Here is a 14,928-nt window from a genome sequence, read left to right as displayed (position 1 = left end):
CCGCGCCCGCGCCGGGGCGCGCCTCAGGGCGGGCGCCTCCCTCTCACTCCCTGGGTTGCGAGCGCCGGCGGTGGCTGCCGGAGAGGCCCCTCCTTCTCGCCGGGCTCCATTCCCTCGCTCGCGGCCGAGCGGGCTCCCGACCCTCCGCTGGCCATGGCCGGCAACGTGAAGAAGAGCTCGGGCGCCGGCGGCGGCGGCTCTGGGGGCTCGGGAGCGGGCGGCCTGATCGGGCTCATGAAGGACGCCTTCCAGCCGCACCACCACCACCACCACCTCAGCCCGCACCCTCCCTGCACGGTGGACAAGAAGATGGTGGAGAAGTGCTGGAAGCTCATGGACAAGGTGAGCGGCGGCCTGCGGGCGCGCGCGGCGCCGGGTGGGCGTGGGCGGTGGGGCGCGAGGGAGGGCTGCCGTTGGCAGTTGGGAACGTTGAGGTGTGGGGGAGCCAGACAAAGATGGGGTGGGGGCTGGGGGAGGGCTGGTCACCGCGCCACCCGGGCGGAAGTGCGATGGGGGTGCGGAGCTTGGGGATGTGGGTCGCCGAGAGGGCCCCGGGAGGTGGGCCGGGGGAGAGGGGGGATGTGTGTTGGATCTGCCGGCTACGGCTTCGGGTTTGGAAGCGGAGTCGCCCTGGGTGAGGGACTTGGGGTCAGGAGGCGGCCGGGCTGACTGACTGCGGTCAGGGTGAGCTTATAGTTTTTTCTCATTAAGATGTAGCACACAGATCAAAGAAAAAGAGGTGGGTTTAAATGGGGGCAGGGAAGGAACTTCCCTTCTCCGCTAAGGATGGCTTAAGTTTTTGTCTTGCAAGGTGTTGGATGTAATCCATCGCTGCTGCTGAGATAGGCACTGGTTAAACCACAAGTTCTGGTTAGAACCTTTATCTTTTGAAAGGTGGACTGACTCAACGTGCTGAATTAACAGTCTGACTTCTACAGAACTTCCTGCTCGTTCTCAGTGCTTTTCGCTGGGCTCTAGTGTTTGATTTTTGTAACGGGCCTACCTGCTTATTATTTAAGACCCCTTTGATAGCCATTATAAAATCAGGTGCGGGGGTGGGGCTGCTTATGGTTAGCCCTTTAAGGCTGTCAATCAGGAGAATCTTACTTCCTTATAGTTGTGCCTGTATAATGTACTCTTGTAGTTGGCCCCAGTACTTAAAAGTGAACACACAATCTTGTCTTAACATTTTGGTGGACGTCAGTGCTCTGTTTCCTTGACTCTTACCACAGTTATTATTTTTTTTCAACATTCCTACTGCAGATAAATGTGATTAGGAGGCCCCGGCATGTAAGTGAATGGTGTTATTTCCTCCGGGGTAAATTTGGTTTTCTTTGGTTCCTCTCTGGGCCTAGGTTCCTCTTCTGTAAAGTTCTCTATGGGTTGTTTTGGACTAGAAACAGCCAATAAAATTATTATGAAGCACTTGGCCAATGTAACTGCTATATAACTGCTTAATAAGTCCTGTGTGAGAATTAACACTCCAGCACTGCACACCAGGTTTCAGAGCCACTTCTCCAGGGCTGATTCCCCCCCCCCCTACATCAAGTAATTTGAATTGTGGCAGCCCCCCTCCCTGGTCCCAATTGATATTGCAATTAATGGCATAAGTATGATGATTATTTTGGTGTTGTGGAACTGACTTTATTGGAAATAAACCACCATAAAGATATGCTGATGTTGTTTTTCTTTTTGAAATATTTTACTACTTTGGATATTTTGTGTGCATGTATGACTGTATCACATGCATGCAGTGCCCTGGAGTCCAGAAGATGTTGGATTCCCTGGAACTGGAGTTATGGATGCTTTCGAGCCAGATGGGTGCTGGGAACTGTTCTTCTGCATGAACAACAAATGCTCTTAACCACTGCATAGTCTCTCCAGGCCCAGTATAACCAGGACTGTCTGGACATGGCAGGGAATGTAACCATTTTGTTTGTTTTGTTTACTTATTCACTTTACATCCCTCACACCACTGCCCTTCTTCTGGTCACCCCTTTTCCCTGATCCCCCTCCTCTTCTTTTCTGAGCAGGTGGGTGACTCTGGCACTTGAAGTCTCTGTAAGGCTATGTGTCTTCTCTCTCACTGAAGCCAGACAAGAAGGTGCTATGGAGCCTGGGGTGGCTGCCTCCTGTGGACAGGCAGGAGCCCTGGTGGAGTGATAGGGACACCAACCCACCCACAGAACTTTTGACCCAACATTCATCCATGTTAGTTTCTCGAGACAAGCTTTCACTATGTATCTTCAGGCCAGTGTGGAACTCACAGCAGTCCTGCCTCAGTCTGTCAAGTGCTGCCTAAATCCATGTGTTGATATCCTTACAAAAATGTCTTTACAGTTTGAAGTTTGTAGGTTTACATTTTGGGAGATTAACTATTGGGGATCCTGGTAGAGAAAAATAGTTTCATTTCTAGCTAGTTTTCCATATATGATATGTGAGTGGGTTCATTGTATCAAAGTGATCCTGATTAGTGACTTCTGTAAAATAATGAGCATTAAACTATGTTTCTGCTAATGAAAGATTCTAGCTATTCTACATGGCAGTCCAAGTGAACCCTCCCTTATTTGATCTGTGTTTTTATCACTTGAGCATATTGAAATTTGAGTTTTTCTAGGGCTGCTCAATCAGAGTTTGGATTGAACCTGTTTAGATTTTGGTGGGCGGCTAGCTTTACCCTTCGAGTTCTGGAAGACAGGATGTTTTACTCCTAGTGCTTGGCTTTGAAGATGGTTTCAGCAGTGTGTCCTCTAACACGTCACTAATTGTGCTCAGCCCTTTCTCAGCTTAGGCCTGCAGGTTTGTGCCACTTTTCAGACTTCCAGATTTTCTTAATACTTCCGGACTGTTACTTAATACCTAGTACTTGCTTAGTTGCACCAACTCCTTTGCCCTTGGAGTTTTGGGGTTTCTTTTTACTTTATTTTTTTTAAGGTCTTTTAAAAATACGCATTTTGTGTGTGTGTGTGTGTGTGTGTGTGTGTGTGTGTGTATGTGTATTTATGCATTCGATAGCCCATGTGTGGCCATCAAAGGACAACTTGTGGGAGTCAGTTCACTACTTCCATCAAGTGAGTCCCAACAGAGTGTTACCACTTACTGCCCCTCCCCAGTCTTTAAATGGGGTCATTGTACCTTTTTGCTTTATGTGTATGAGTGTTTTCCCTGTGTGTATAATGTATGTGCATCTCTTGTATGCCTGCTGTCTATGAGAGGGCCAGAAGAAAAGGAGTCTGATTCCCCTGGAACGGGAGTAACAGACTGCAGGTTCTGGGAAGTGAACCCAGGTCTTCTGCTAAGAGCAGCCAGTGCTCTTAGCTGCTGAGCTATCTCTTTAGCTCCTCATTGCATCTTCCTGACGTGTGGGATTCTGTAGTGAGTCCGGAGTCATCCCTTTCATACCTGTCTTGTCCTTGTGAAGGTTAGGTGTGCCTTATTCCAGCCAGCGGTTCACCAAGCTAGCCCTGGGGACTGCTGGTCTGCTCCTTCCCCCAGTGTTGGATATCTGCAGCTCATCTAAGCTGTGGGCTTTGCTCAACTTGGGCCCTGTTTGTTCAGCCGTGTAAGACTTAAACTTGTTGGGAAAAAAAATGCTTGTGTTAGAACACCCCCTAAATAAAAATAGGCATGATCAATTTTTCTGTTTTGCTTGTTAGGCCCCACTCCCACCCCCATGTTACCAGGCTATTGTAGTGAATACTCGCAGAATTATTTCTCTGTAAAGAAGTTGACTAGTACTTCAAAGACTAGACAGAGAAGTGAGGATAGAAGTTTCAAATGATCTTAACATGTAAATTTTTTTTTTTTTGGTAAAGATTTATTTATCATTTATTATATCTAAGTATACTATAGCTGTCTTCAGACGCACCAGAAGAGGTCATTGGATTTCATTACAGATGGTTGTGAGCCACCATGTGGTTGCTAGGATTTGAACTCAGGACCTTTGGAAGAGCAATCAGTGCTCTTAACCACTGAGCCATCTCTCCAGGCCAACATGTAAATTTTAAATCACCAAGATATTTAATTTAGAGAGATGGAAAATGCCATTGTAAAGTACAGCTGGGGTTGGCAGACATTTCCCGTAAAGGGAAAGATAGTAAATATTTTGGTCTTGCTGGTTAGCATGCTAAACCCCATATCTTTTGTTGTTGTTTTAAGATTTTAAAACTTAAAAGATTATTCTCAGCTTGAAGATCTTTCAGGCCACAATTTTCTCCCTCTGCCGTGGTAGCATCTTAGGATTAGTGTAGCCCAGGCTGGACTTGCTTGAACTCACAGCAGTCCTCCTGCATTACAGGCAGGCATCACCATACATAGCTTTCAGTTTGAGATTAAAAGAAGTATTTTCAAAAAAGGATGATTTGGGGGCAGTGAGAGTGCTCAGCAGGTAAAGAAAAGACCCTTGCTGCCTGCCGAGTTAGCCTCAGGATGCACAAAGTGGAAGGAGACCAAGTTCCGCACATCGTCCTCTGAACACGGCACACATACAGGCACACGTGTGCATACACTAAATAATGAAAATGAAGAAAGTGATTTCCTTTCCTTCTGTCATCTTTCCTTGGCCCCACCTCCTCCCCACTCCCCAAAGAACATTGGGTAAATTAGTATGTTTGGAAGTAAAATGTCTCCCTTCCATTTGATCTGCCTGCTGAGCTCTGGGCAGGCGCTAGGTGTTAGGCTCCCACGCTGCAGGAGCTGGGCAATGATAAGTGACTCCTGAAGTGGTCTGTCCAGAGAGACCTAGGGCCTCTTAGGCTTAAACACAAGACACACTTGTTCTGAGCTCACCTTAGCCTCTGAGGCTCTTGGGCGTGCGTTCCTGCTGCTTTCTTTTTTAGATCCAGTCTCACTAACCTGGAACTCACAGACCTGCCTGTCTCCATTTGCCAAGTGTTGGAACGAAATGCATACCACCACACCTGCCTTTCGTTGTTGTTTTTCCTCTTGAACCCCACCATGGGTACTTTTGTTTGTATACTAGATTGGCCTCCTCGATCTTCTGTGATTCTCTTGTTTTAGCCTCCTGATGGCCAGTGTTATAGCCATACAAAGGCCACCATGCCAGACAACCTCTGAAGTTTGTAAACTCCACAGAGAAAGCAGCTATAGGCTATGTAAGTGAATTGTCTGTTACACTGTTCAGTCAGGGGAGCCTTACAGCAGTAGGTACTGTGTAGGTTTTTGCTAAATTAAGTTACTTGTATGACCCAAAGGGATTAACTGAAAGGAAAAGGCCTGTGGGTGGGATTTAAGAAGCTGATTTACTTATTTTGTTTTGTTGTGGGAGAATTTATTTCAGCCACAATAAGTTTGTTTGTTTGTTTGTTTCTTTCTTTCTTTCTTTCTTTTTTAATGGTTTTTCGAGACAGGGTTTCTCTGTGTAGCCTTGGCTATCCTGGAACTCACTCTGTAGACCAAGGTGGCCTCGAACTCAGAAATCCACCTGTCTCTGCCTCCCGAGTGCTGGGATTAAAGGCGAGCACCACCACGCCCGGCAATAAGTTTATGTCTTATCATAGCTCTTATTGGTATCATCCTTGTTTTATAGGTTTTATAAAACACGGCCGGCAATAAGTTTATGTCTTATCATAGCTCTTATTGGTATCATCCTTGTTTTATAGATTAATCTCCTGACTTGGAATCCTATCATAGCTCTTATTGGTATCATCCTTGTTTTATAGGTGAAGGTAGCTAGGGTCAGAGGTTAATCTCCTGACTTGGAATCCAGGGTTAATTAACTTCCTAAGACTTTATAAGTTCATCTCTTTACTTCCTTCTCAGGTATACAACAAAGTCTCAATCACAGAAGCCATTACAGTGGAGCTAAAAGGGACATTTGTCAGTCACAGCCCACGTAGATGATGCTGGTCTCATGAGTCACGGAGCACTTCCTTCCCTTCATAGGACAGCACACTGCTGTCATAGTGGTGCTGACACAAACCCCCGTGAGGCCAGTCACATAAAATTACTACACTGCACTATACTTGGTAATGCCGATAGATGGCTGTTACTGGTTTATGTATCCCATTACCTGACTATACTCTACTATTTTAGTGTCTGTGTTCCTTCTAGTGGAGGTTAACAAACTGTATGCAGTGTTAAGCTGGGGGCAGCCTTCTAGATGCCATATTTACAGCCGCTCTTAATCAAGAAAAGCACCGTGACTAGCTCTTATCTAGGGTGGTATAGGTACATGCTAATGTTCAAGCAGCAAAATAACCTGAAGATGCATTTCTAGGAGAATCAGGATTGTGTTTCGAGAGAGACCTGTGTAGGTTCTCAAGGGTGATTCTCAACCTGGCCCTCATTTGTGTGGTGTCAAACTGTGGTTCTCTCAGTTGGTATTAAGGTAATGTTTAACTAGTACCATTCAATGGAATAAATGTTAGCTACTTCTCTCCGAGACATCTCATCATATAGCTTTAGCTGGAATGGAACTCTGGAACTCACTGTAGTTCAGGCTGGCCTTGAACTTTCAGGCCTCTTACCTGTGCCTCCCAAGTGTTGGGATGCAGACGTGTGCTGCTATGCCTGGCTTCTGGTAACTAGTGTCAGGTCAGAGTGAATGGTTCTTCATAGTATGTGCATTGGTTACTCTGTGTGGTGAGCATGGATGAGCGTACACATTATTTCCCATTATACTAGTTAATGTCTATGATGGCATCTACCATCCCAGCCTAAGGGGAAGAGATGAGACAGGGACTCTGTTCTGCCAGGCTGGTTTTGAAATGCAAGTGACCCTCTGCCTCAAACCAGCTCTGCCCTCTGCAGGCACTAGGCTGACCGCTGCATCCAGCCCCACTCGGCACTTTTTACCATTTTTACTTTGACTTTTTTTTTCAAGACAAGGTTTCTCTGTGTAACGCTGGCTGTCCTAGAACTTGATTTCTATACCAGCCTGGCCTTAACCTCTGAGACCTTACTGCGTCTGCCTCCTGAGCTCTGGGGTTAAAGGCGTGGCTGCCATTCCCAGCATATCACTCGTAACCTTTTATAGTTTACGTGTTTTTGGTTTTTGAGAGGCTTACATTTTGTAGCTCGACTTGCCCTCGAACCTTCTGATTCTCATGTCTTTGTCTTTCAAGTGCTGCAGTTTTGGGTGTTTGCCACCATGCCTGGAAAATGTGCTCTTTTGTATATGTATGTTTAGGACTTCTCCAGAGGATATGAAATTCTTCATTAACTCCATATGTGTGAGATTTGAGGTGATTAAATATTTTGTATGACTGGTGTTCAAGTTTGAAATTAGAAATAGGACTAAGGGCCTGGGAGATGGTCTAGTGGTTAAGAGCTGACTGCTCTGCCACAGGACAGGACAGGGGTTTGACTCCCATCACACACATCTTTAACTCCAATTTCAGGGGATCTGATGTCTTTTTCTGGTCACCATGGCACTAGGCATACACACTGTACATAGATGAACATGCAGGCAAAACATTTGTACATACAAGATAAAAATATTTTAAAGTAGGATTAAATCAAGGCTAAACTTTTTGATGGCTCTTACTATAGAAAAACTTGCTTTTATTTAATATGTGCTTAGCTGGTTGTGTACATATAATAAACTGATAAATCATGATCACATTGGTCCCTGAGTCTTTCCCCTTAGAATTCATGTTGTATTCAAACATAAACTGTGAAAAAATTATTTCCTTAATGATTAACCTGGAACATTCAAAGAAAAGCAGATTGAGTTTTAGTTTGAAAACAGAGCCTAAATTTTAATCACGGTTTCTAAAGAAGTTGTTAATTCTGATGTCCATTAGGTTTGTTAGGAGGGGGATTGTAACAAGCAAGTCATTGTGAAGTGTTTTCGTGATTAGCACATTTTGTGCTGGAAGGAAATAGGTGGGAGTAGTCGCTAGGAGCACTGGAAAGCAGCCTCATGCTGTCCCCCACAGTGTTCCTTCCCACAGCAGCTTCTAAAAGGGGGAAAGGGTTCTAATAATGACGCTGTGACATGTCCCTGGGGATGCACGCACTGCACCTACACATAGCCGTCAGAATCAACAGTGATGGGCGGTGTGCTCACTCAGCATGCTCCAAGTCTTGGGGTACACCAGGGATGGGTGGTGGCATGGGGACAGGACATGACAGCACTGGTGACACAAGGACTCAGTGGTGACTCTGGATCTTTTTCTCTATATCTTTTGGAATGGTTGGTGGATAAGTGTTTAGATGAGTCTGATGCCAGAGGACCTTAAGTTACTGCTCTTTTTCCTCCAGCTCTGGTCTGCATGGACGGCAACTTTGAACAAGGCTAATTCTCCGGTGCCGCATTGAATAGGATAGGGTCTGAGTTTTTGTAATTTCTTGTTTTTGTTTTATTTTGAGGGATAGGAGCTTGCTAGCCCAGGCTGCTCACACTTTAAGCAGTCCACCCGCTTAGTCTCTCTACTGTTAGGGTTATAGGCATTGAAGTACCATCCTCAGGACTACTTCCTTCTTTAGATCTGTTTTGAACAGCTGTGTGGATCTGTAGCACTTTTTTGAGAAAAAGAAAAATACAACTGATGAGTCATAAAATGTATAGAAGAAAATGTAGAAGTCCTCATTACTCTCATACTCCAAATGAATACCCTCTCTAGAACTATCAAGAGTTCATTCTTCCACCCCCATATCCTGTGTCCCTAAGTGGCTCTAAGACATTTGATGGGGAGCATCATCTTTGAGACATTTACTGCATTACTGACTTGTAACCTGTAAAGTTTTTAGCATTTGGTCCCTTTTATTTTTCTCCCCTTCTGGTACTGGAGATGAAACCCAACGCCTTGAGAATACTGTGTAAATCCTGTCTAGCTGAATATTCACTCCAGACCAACAGTGACACCACAGAGGATCATTAATCAGCCATTCTTTTTTTTTTTTTTAAAAGATTTATTTATTTATTATATGTAGGTACACTGTATCTGTCTTCAGACACTCTAGAAGAGGGCGTCAGATCTTGTTACGGGTGGTTGTGAGCCACCATGTGGTTGCTGGGATTCGAACTCTGGACCTTCGAAAGAGCAGTCGGGTGCTCTTACCCACTGAGCCATCTCACCAGCCCCAGCCATTCTTTATATCTTGGAGCGGTGTATAATTTCACATCTTTTTATAACTCCAGAATCTCAAAATACTGCGTCTAATAGCTTAAAATTTTTTTTTTACAGGTCTCTCGGTTTGTAACTGTGTGTGCACGTGCTGTGTGTGTGTGTGTGTGTGTGTGTGTGTGTGTGTGTGTGTGCCAACCTAAGGGGTTATTCATTCCTCAGACCCTTTCCACATTTGTTTTCCTTCTGAAACTGACCAAGTAGGCTAGGCTAGCTATCTTACACCATCGCAGATAGCCCCAGGTACTTGCCTATTTCTGCCTTCCCAGAGCTGGAATTACCCCTGCCTGACCTGTTCTTGTTGGTTGATGATTTTGGTGGGTTGAAGTAGGTCTTCACACTTGCAAGGTAAGCACTGGACCAACTGAGCTCTTTCTCCAGCTCCTTCCTGCACTTCAAGTAGCTCTCACACTGGTGGACTGGTGAACTAGTGATCCTCAACGTTTGTTTATTTATTTATTTATTTATTTATTTATTTATTTATTTTTGTTTTTTTTTTTTTTTTTTCGAGACAAGGTTTCTCTGTATAGCCCTGCTGTCCTGGAGCTCACTTTGTAGACCAGGCTGGCCTTGAACTCAGAAGATCCTCAACGTTTAAACAGGCATTTAGAGGGCTTGTTAAGTGGGAGAATCTGGTAGGTCTGGGGTGGGGCTGGAAGGGGGGGTTGTTAAAATGGGAGAATCTGGTAGGTCTTGGGTGGGGCCTGGGACTCTGCATTCCTGACCCTCATCCTGATGTAGTAAGACTCTATATACCACAGTTGCTTTTATTTAGAAAAGCTTGAATTTTTTTGTTAAAAACATGGCAGTATGGTATCTTAAATTATGAAAGTAACACATTTTTTCTTTGTTAAACAAACAGTGGGGTCCTACCCCCCCACTCCCCCAAGACAGGGTTTTTCTATGTAGTCCTTGCTGTCTTGAAACTCTCTTTGTAGACCAGACTGGCCTCAAACTCACAGAAATCTGCCTGCCTCTGCCTCCCAAGTGCTGGAATTAAAGGTGTACATCACTGTGCCTGGCAGAAACAGTGGGATTTTTATAGAATTTTTTTCTTTTATAAATTTGTTACATTTCTGAGATTTTTTTCCATGTTTCTATGTCCCTATAAAAGCTTTCAAAGGGCTGTGTAAAATTTTATGATATGGGTAAATTTGTTTAGTCTCTGCTTCCTGAGTTGTGGGATTAAAGATGTGTACTACCACATCTGGCTATTTTTAGGTTTTAATATTAGAAACAGTTTTTGTCTTGACATAGGGTTAAATAGATTAGATAAATAGATTAAATATAGGGTTAAATAGGTTAAATAGAGATAGCCTTAAAATATTGACTCTTGATTCCACTTCCTAGGTGGAAGTATAAGATACCACTCCTGGCCTAGTTTCTAAGTTTTTTTGTTGTTGTTGTTGTTTTTTTTTTTTTTTTTTTTTTTTTTGAGACAGGGTTTCTCTGTGTAGCCCTGACTGTCCTGGAACTCACTCTGTAGACCAGGCTGGCCTCGAACTCAGAAATCCGCCTGCTTCTGCCTCCCGAGTGCTGGGATTAAAGACATGTGCCACCATGCCTGGCTTTTTTTTTTTTTTTTTTTTTTTAACTTTAAGGTTTTTTTTTTTATGTGGATTTTTTCCAGAGGATCTGACACTGCTTGTGGACGTTGTACATCGTGGTGCGCACTAGGCTCCGCACCACGATGTACAACGTCCACAAGCAGGGAATTGACCTAGTGCTTACATTTTTTTTTTTTGTTTGTTTTGTTTTCGAGACAGGGTTTCTCTGTGTAGCCTTGGCAGTCCTGGAACTCACTCTGTAGACCAGGCTGGCCTCGAACTCAGAAATCCGCCTGCCTCTGCCTCCCGAGTGCTGGGATTAAAGGCGTGCGCCACCACGCCCGGCTTAGTGCTTACATTTACAGACAAAAATTGAAGTTCAAAAAGATGATTATCTGCCCATGTTAATGTATATGTACTTACTGTCCTTTTTTTATGATTGATTGATTGATTGATTGGTTGATTGATTTAATGTGAGTACACTCTAGCTGTCTTCAGACACATCAGAAGAGGGCATCAGACTCCATTACAGATGGTTGTGAGCCACCACGTGGTTGCTGGGAATTGAACTCAGGACCTCTGGAAGAACAGTCAGTGCTCTCTTACCCACTGAGCCATCTCTCTAGCCCCGTGTACCTAGAGTCTAAAGCCACCAGACTCGGCCCTGGAACTCTGACCTATCCTACGGTGCCTACTGTACTTGTGAGCAAGATTGTTTTCAAAACTGTAGTCAGGTTTTATATTCTGTACTGTGTATAGATCCACTTAAGAAACATTTGTTTTTGTAATATAGCAATTTGTTCCTTTAAAGAGTGTGTATGTGCATGTGTTTGTGGGTGCATGCAGAGGTCAGGACAGCTTTTGGGAGTTGGGTTTGTTTGGCTTTCCTCCCTGTTGAGGGAGTCTCAGCTGGTTCAGGAGCCTTGGGAAGTTCTTGTCTCTATCTCCCGTCTGGCTGTTAGACACTAGGATAGCCGGGCGTGGTGGCGCACACCTTTAATCCCTTGTGTGGTTAGCAGTTTTACCTGCTGAGCCATCTCTCTGGCCCCAAAAGTTTTACTGATTTTACAGAAAAACTTGTAAATAAAAAATGTCTCACTGGGAACTGAGGAGGTGGTTTAGTGGTGAAGTGCTTTGCTTACAACTATGAGAACCGGAACCTGAGCCCCAGTGCCCATGGAAGGAGCCGGGCTCTGTGGTGCTTACAATTCCAGTGCTGCTGCTGGAGGGTTCCTGAAACTCATTGCCAGTCAGCTAGCCTGCTTGTTGAGTGACACCTAGAGCAGCAGGAGACTGTCTTAAAGAAGGGTGACATCTGAGGCTATCTTGGCCTCCACATGTGTATGTATACACATAGTGCGTACATTTTAAAAATGCTGGTATGGGCAGGTTGAATTTTATGGAGAAAAAACATTTATTTAAAAAATTATTTTGTATAAGTACTGTGACACAGAATATTTTCAGAATATTTATTGAGTGCTACACATTTGTTTTGAGAACCAAAGACACAGTCAAGAAGACAACAAATAAAAGCTCTAGCCCTTAGAAGACAGGCTTGGATGGGCCTTTCCTGCCTAGATGAAAATGTAAGTTCCTGACTGGTGGAGAAACTCTTTATTAGAACAAAAGTAGGCACTGCTCTCTGTGGTTTCTCACTTTATAAAAATGTAGTGACGTTTACAAACTCACTGCGTGCGTGTGCGTGTGCATGCGTGTGGCGTACATGTAGAGGGCAGGTGGCAGCTTCTCTTCCACTCTGTGGGTTCCAGAAATTAACCAAGGCTGTCATGTCAGGCTTGCAGGCAAGTTTCTTTCCCATCCCAACCATCTGCTGTCCCCCAGATGTAGCAGTTTTTAAGCTTGGTTTTACTTCTCTCTACTGTGATCATAGCGGTTTCCAGTGGTTTTTTTGTCTGTTGACTATTGAGTCTTGGCAGAGCAAAGAGAGAAGTGAAGCCAGTGAGAAGCTGTTATGAATGGAGCCTGTGGCAGCTGTACAAGGACATTGTTGGTTTTCCAGAGCTAAGCACGCGATGTTGACATTGTTCTGAGGGACTCTAAATATATAGCTAGAAATTATAAAAGACAGCCACTTTTGAAGGATATATATAATAAAATTTACCAAATAGAGGGTAAGGCTAAGCAGAATTTTCCTTATCCTTTAGGGCTTTTTGTTTGTTTTTAAAAAGACAGTATCTTGTTATATTCTTGGCTCACTTGGGACTCACTGTGAGCTCAAATTTGCCTCAAACTCATCAAAATTCTCATGCCTCAGCCTCCCAGGTTCTGGGTTTATAGGAGTATGCCACTAACACCCAGCATTTTTTTTTATTATTTTTCTTTATGAAGTATTTTGATGAATGATTGTTTTTTGTTTGTTTGTTTTTTTGTTTTTGAGACAGGGTCTCTCTATGTAATCCAGACTGTCCTGGAACTTGCTCTGTAGATCTGGCTAGCCTTAAACTCACAGAGATCTGCCTGCCTCTGCCTGCTGTGATTAAAGGTTGCCTCCATGCTAGGCTCAGCAGTATGCATTTGTGCCTAGCTTGGTTAACTAACTGGCTGCCAGTGAAAACATCTCTAAATCAGAGAGACTTTGATGTGCGGTAACTGTTCACTTGAATTACTCACAGAGGGCCTTTGTGGATCACCTTTAAAAGGCTGCAAATGCTTAGACCATTTTCTTTCCTTAGGGAATACATTAAGAATACACCTACCTGGGCTGGAGAGATGGCTCTATGGTTAAGAGCACTGACTGTTCTTCCAAAGGACCCAGGTTCAATTCCCAGCATCCACATGGCAGCTCATAGCTGTCTGTAACTCTAAGATCTGATACCCTCTCACAGGCATACATGCAGGCCAAACACCAAACACCAATGCACATAAAATAAAAATCAACTTTAAAAAACAAAACAAAACAAAACAAAACAAAACAGCACACAGCTAGCTCCCCGTGTATCTTTATGGTCAGTGTTAATGAATGCTCCGTAGTGGAGGGCATGGAGTTTAGTGGAATGCTGATCTTCCTGCTGATGCACTGATTCATCTCAAAAACATTTTGGAAAAAGCAGATGTTTAATCTTCAAACCTTTTTATAAGGTCATATTATAACAAAGTACAAATAACATCTGTGAGAAGTGCATGGTATGGGGCTGATGATTCGTTGGTTAAAAAGCACTTGCTGTTTTTGCAGAGCGCTTGGGTTTGGTTCCCAGTACCCACATGGTGGCTCACAACAGTCTGTAACTCCAGAGTCAGTGCTTCCAATGCCCTTTTCTAGCCTCCCTAGGCAATGGGTGCGTGTGGTATGTGTACATTCATGCAGACAAAACACACATAAAAGATTCTTTGTATTTTGAAGTGCACCATACAAGTTTAAAAATGCACATTGAGTATTTTGGAAGCCAACTATGATGGCTCAGTCTTGTAAATCACAGTCTGAGGCAGGAGAATTGCTACAAGTTTGAGGCCAATCTGGGCTACAGAGTGAGCCTCTAATTCAAAACAAAACAAAACACAAATAAAAAAAAAAGCAAAGAATTTTATAGATTTTTGTGTTGAGGTATGAAGCTGTCTGTTTTTAGCTCATTGTCAGTAAATACATTGCATATTATAGGCTGGTCATTCGTTCTATATAATGCCAGATAAATTTTAGTTTAATTAAAATTTTTTTTTAGCCGGGCAGTGGTGGCACATTCCTTTAATCCCAGCACATGGGAGGCAGAGGCAGGCGGATTTCTGAGTTTGATCGGGGCCAGCCTGGTCTACAGAGCAGAATAGCCAGGGCTACACAAGAGAAACCCTGTCTTGAAAAACCAAAAAAGAAAAATAAGAAAAATAACCATTTTTATCATTAAGGAACATGTATCTTCCCACCAACCATAAAGATAGTAGGTATATACGACATTTTAACTTCAACTTTAATAAGAAATATGCTAATAAATACTTTTTAAAGCACGATTTATTTATTTTATGTAAATGACTACACTGTAATTTTCTTCAGACACACCAGAAGAAGGCGTCAGATCACATTGCAGATGGTTGTGAGCCACCATGTGGTTGCTCAGAATTGAACTCAGGACCTTTGGAAGAGCAGTCAGTGCTCTGAACCACTGAGCCATCTCACCAGCCCTAATACTTTTTTGAAAGATGTGTGTGTGTGCATGTGTGTGCGCTGAAGCCCAATCAAACCAAAAGGTTATTTCAGATTCTCCTGGAGATGGAGTTACAGGCAAGACTGGGTACTGAGAATTGAACCCCAGGCCTCTGAGGACTTCTATCTCTGAAAG

The 14,928-nt window shown here is 43.7% G+C and overlaps 1 protein-coding gene across 1 annotated transcript in view; it reads left to right on the top strand.

The window, feature by feature from the left end:
* Window positions 1-14,928, top strand: part of Cbl (Cbl proto-oncogene) — an 84,334-nt gene continuing 69,406 nt past the window's right edge. The window contains exon 1 of the mRNA XM_021206746.2: window positions 1-342. Coding sequence (XP_021062405.1) covers window positions 154-342 — 189 coding nt within the window. The 5' untranslated portion in view covers window positions 1-153. The remainder of the gene's footprint in view (window positions 343-14,928) is intronic.

The sequence above is a fragment of the Mus pahari genome, chromosome 10 (assembly GCF_900095145.1).
Source record: "Mus pahari chromosome 10, PAHARI_EIJ_v1.1, whole genome shotgun sequence".
In the NCBI taxonomy this organism is placed as follows: Eukaryota; Metazoa; Chordata; class Mammalia; order Rodentia; family Muridae; genus Mus; species Mus pahari.
This window is presented reverse-complemented; position numbering and strand designations above follow the sequence as displayed.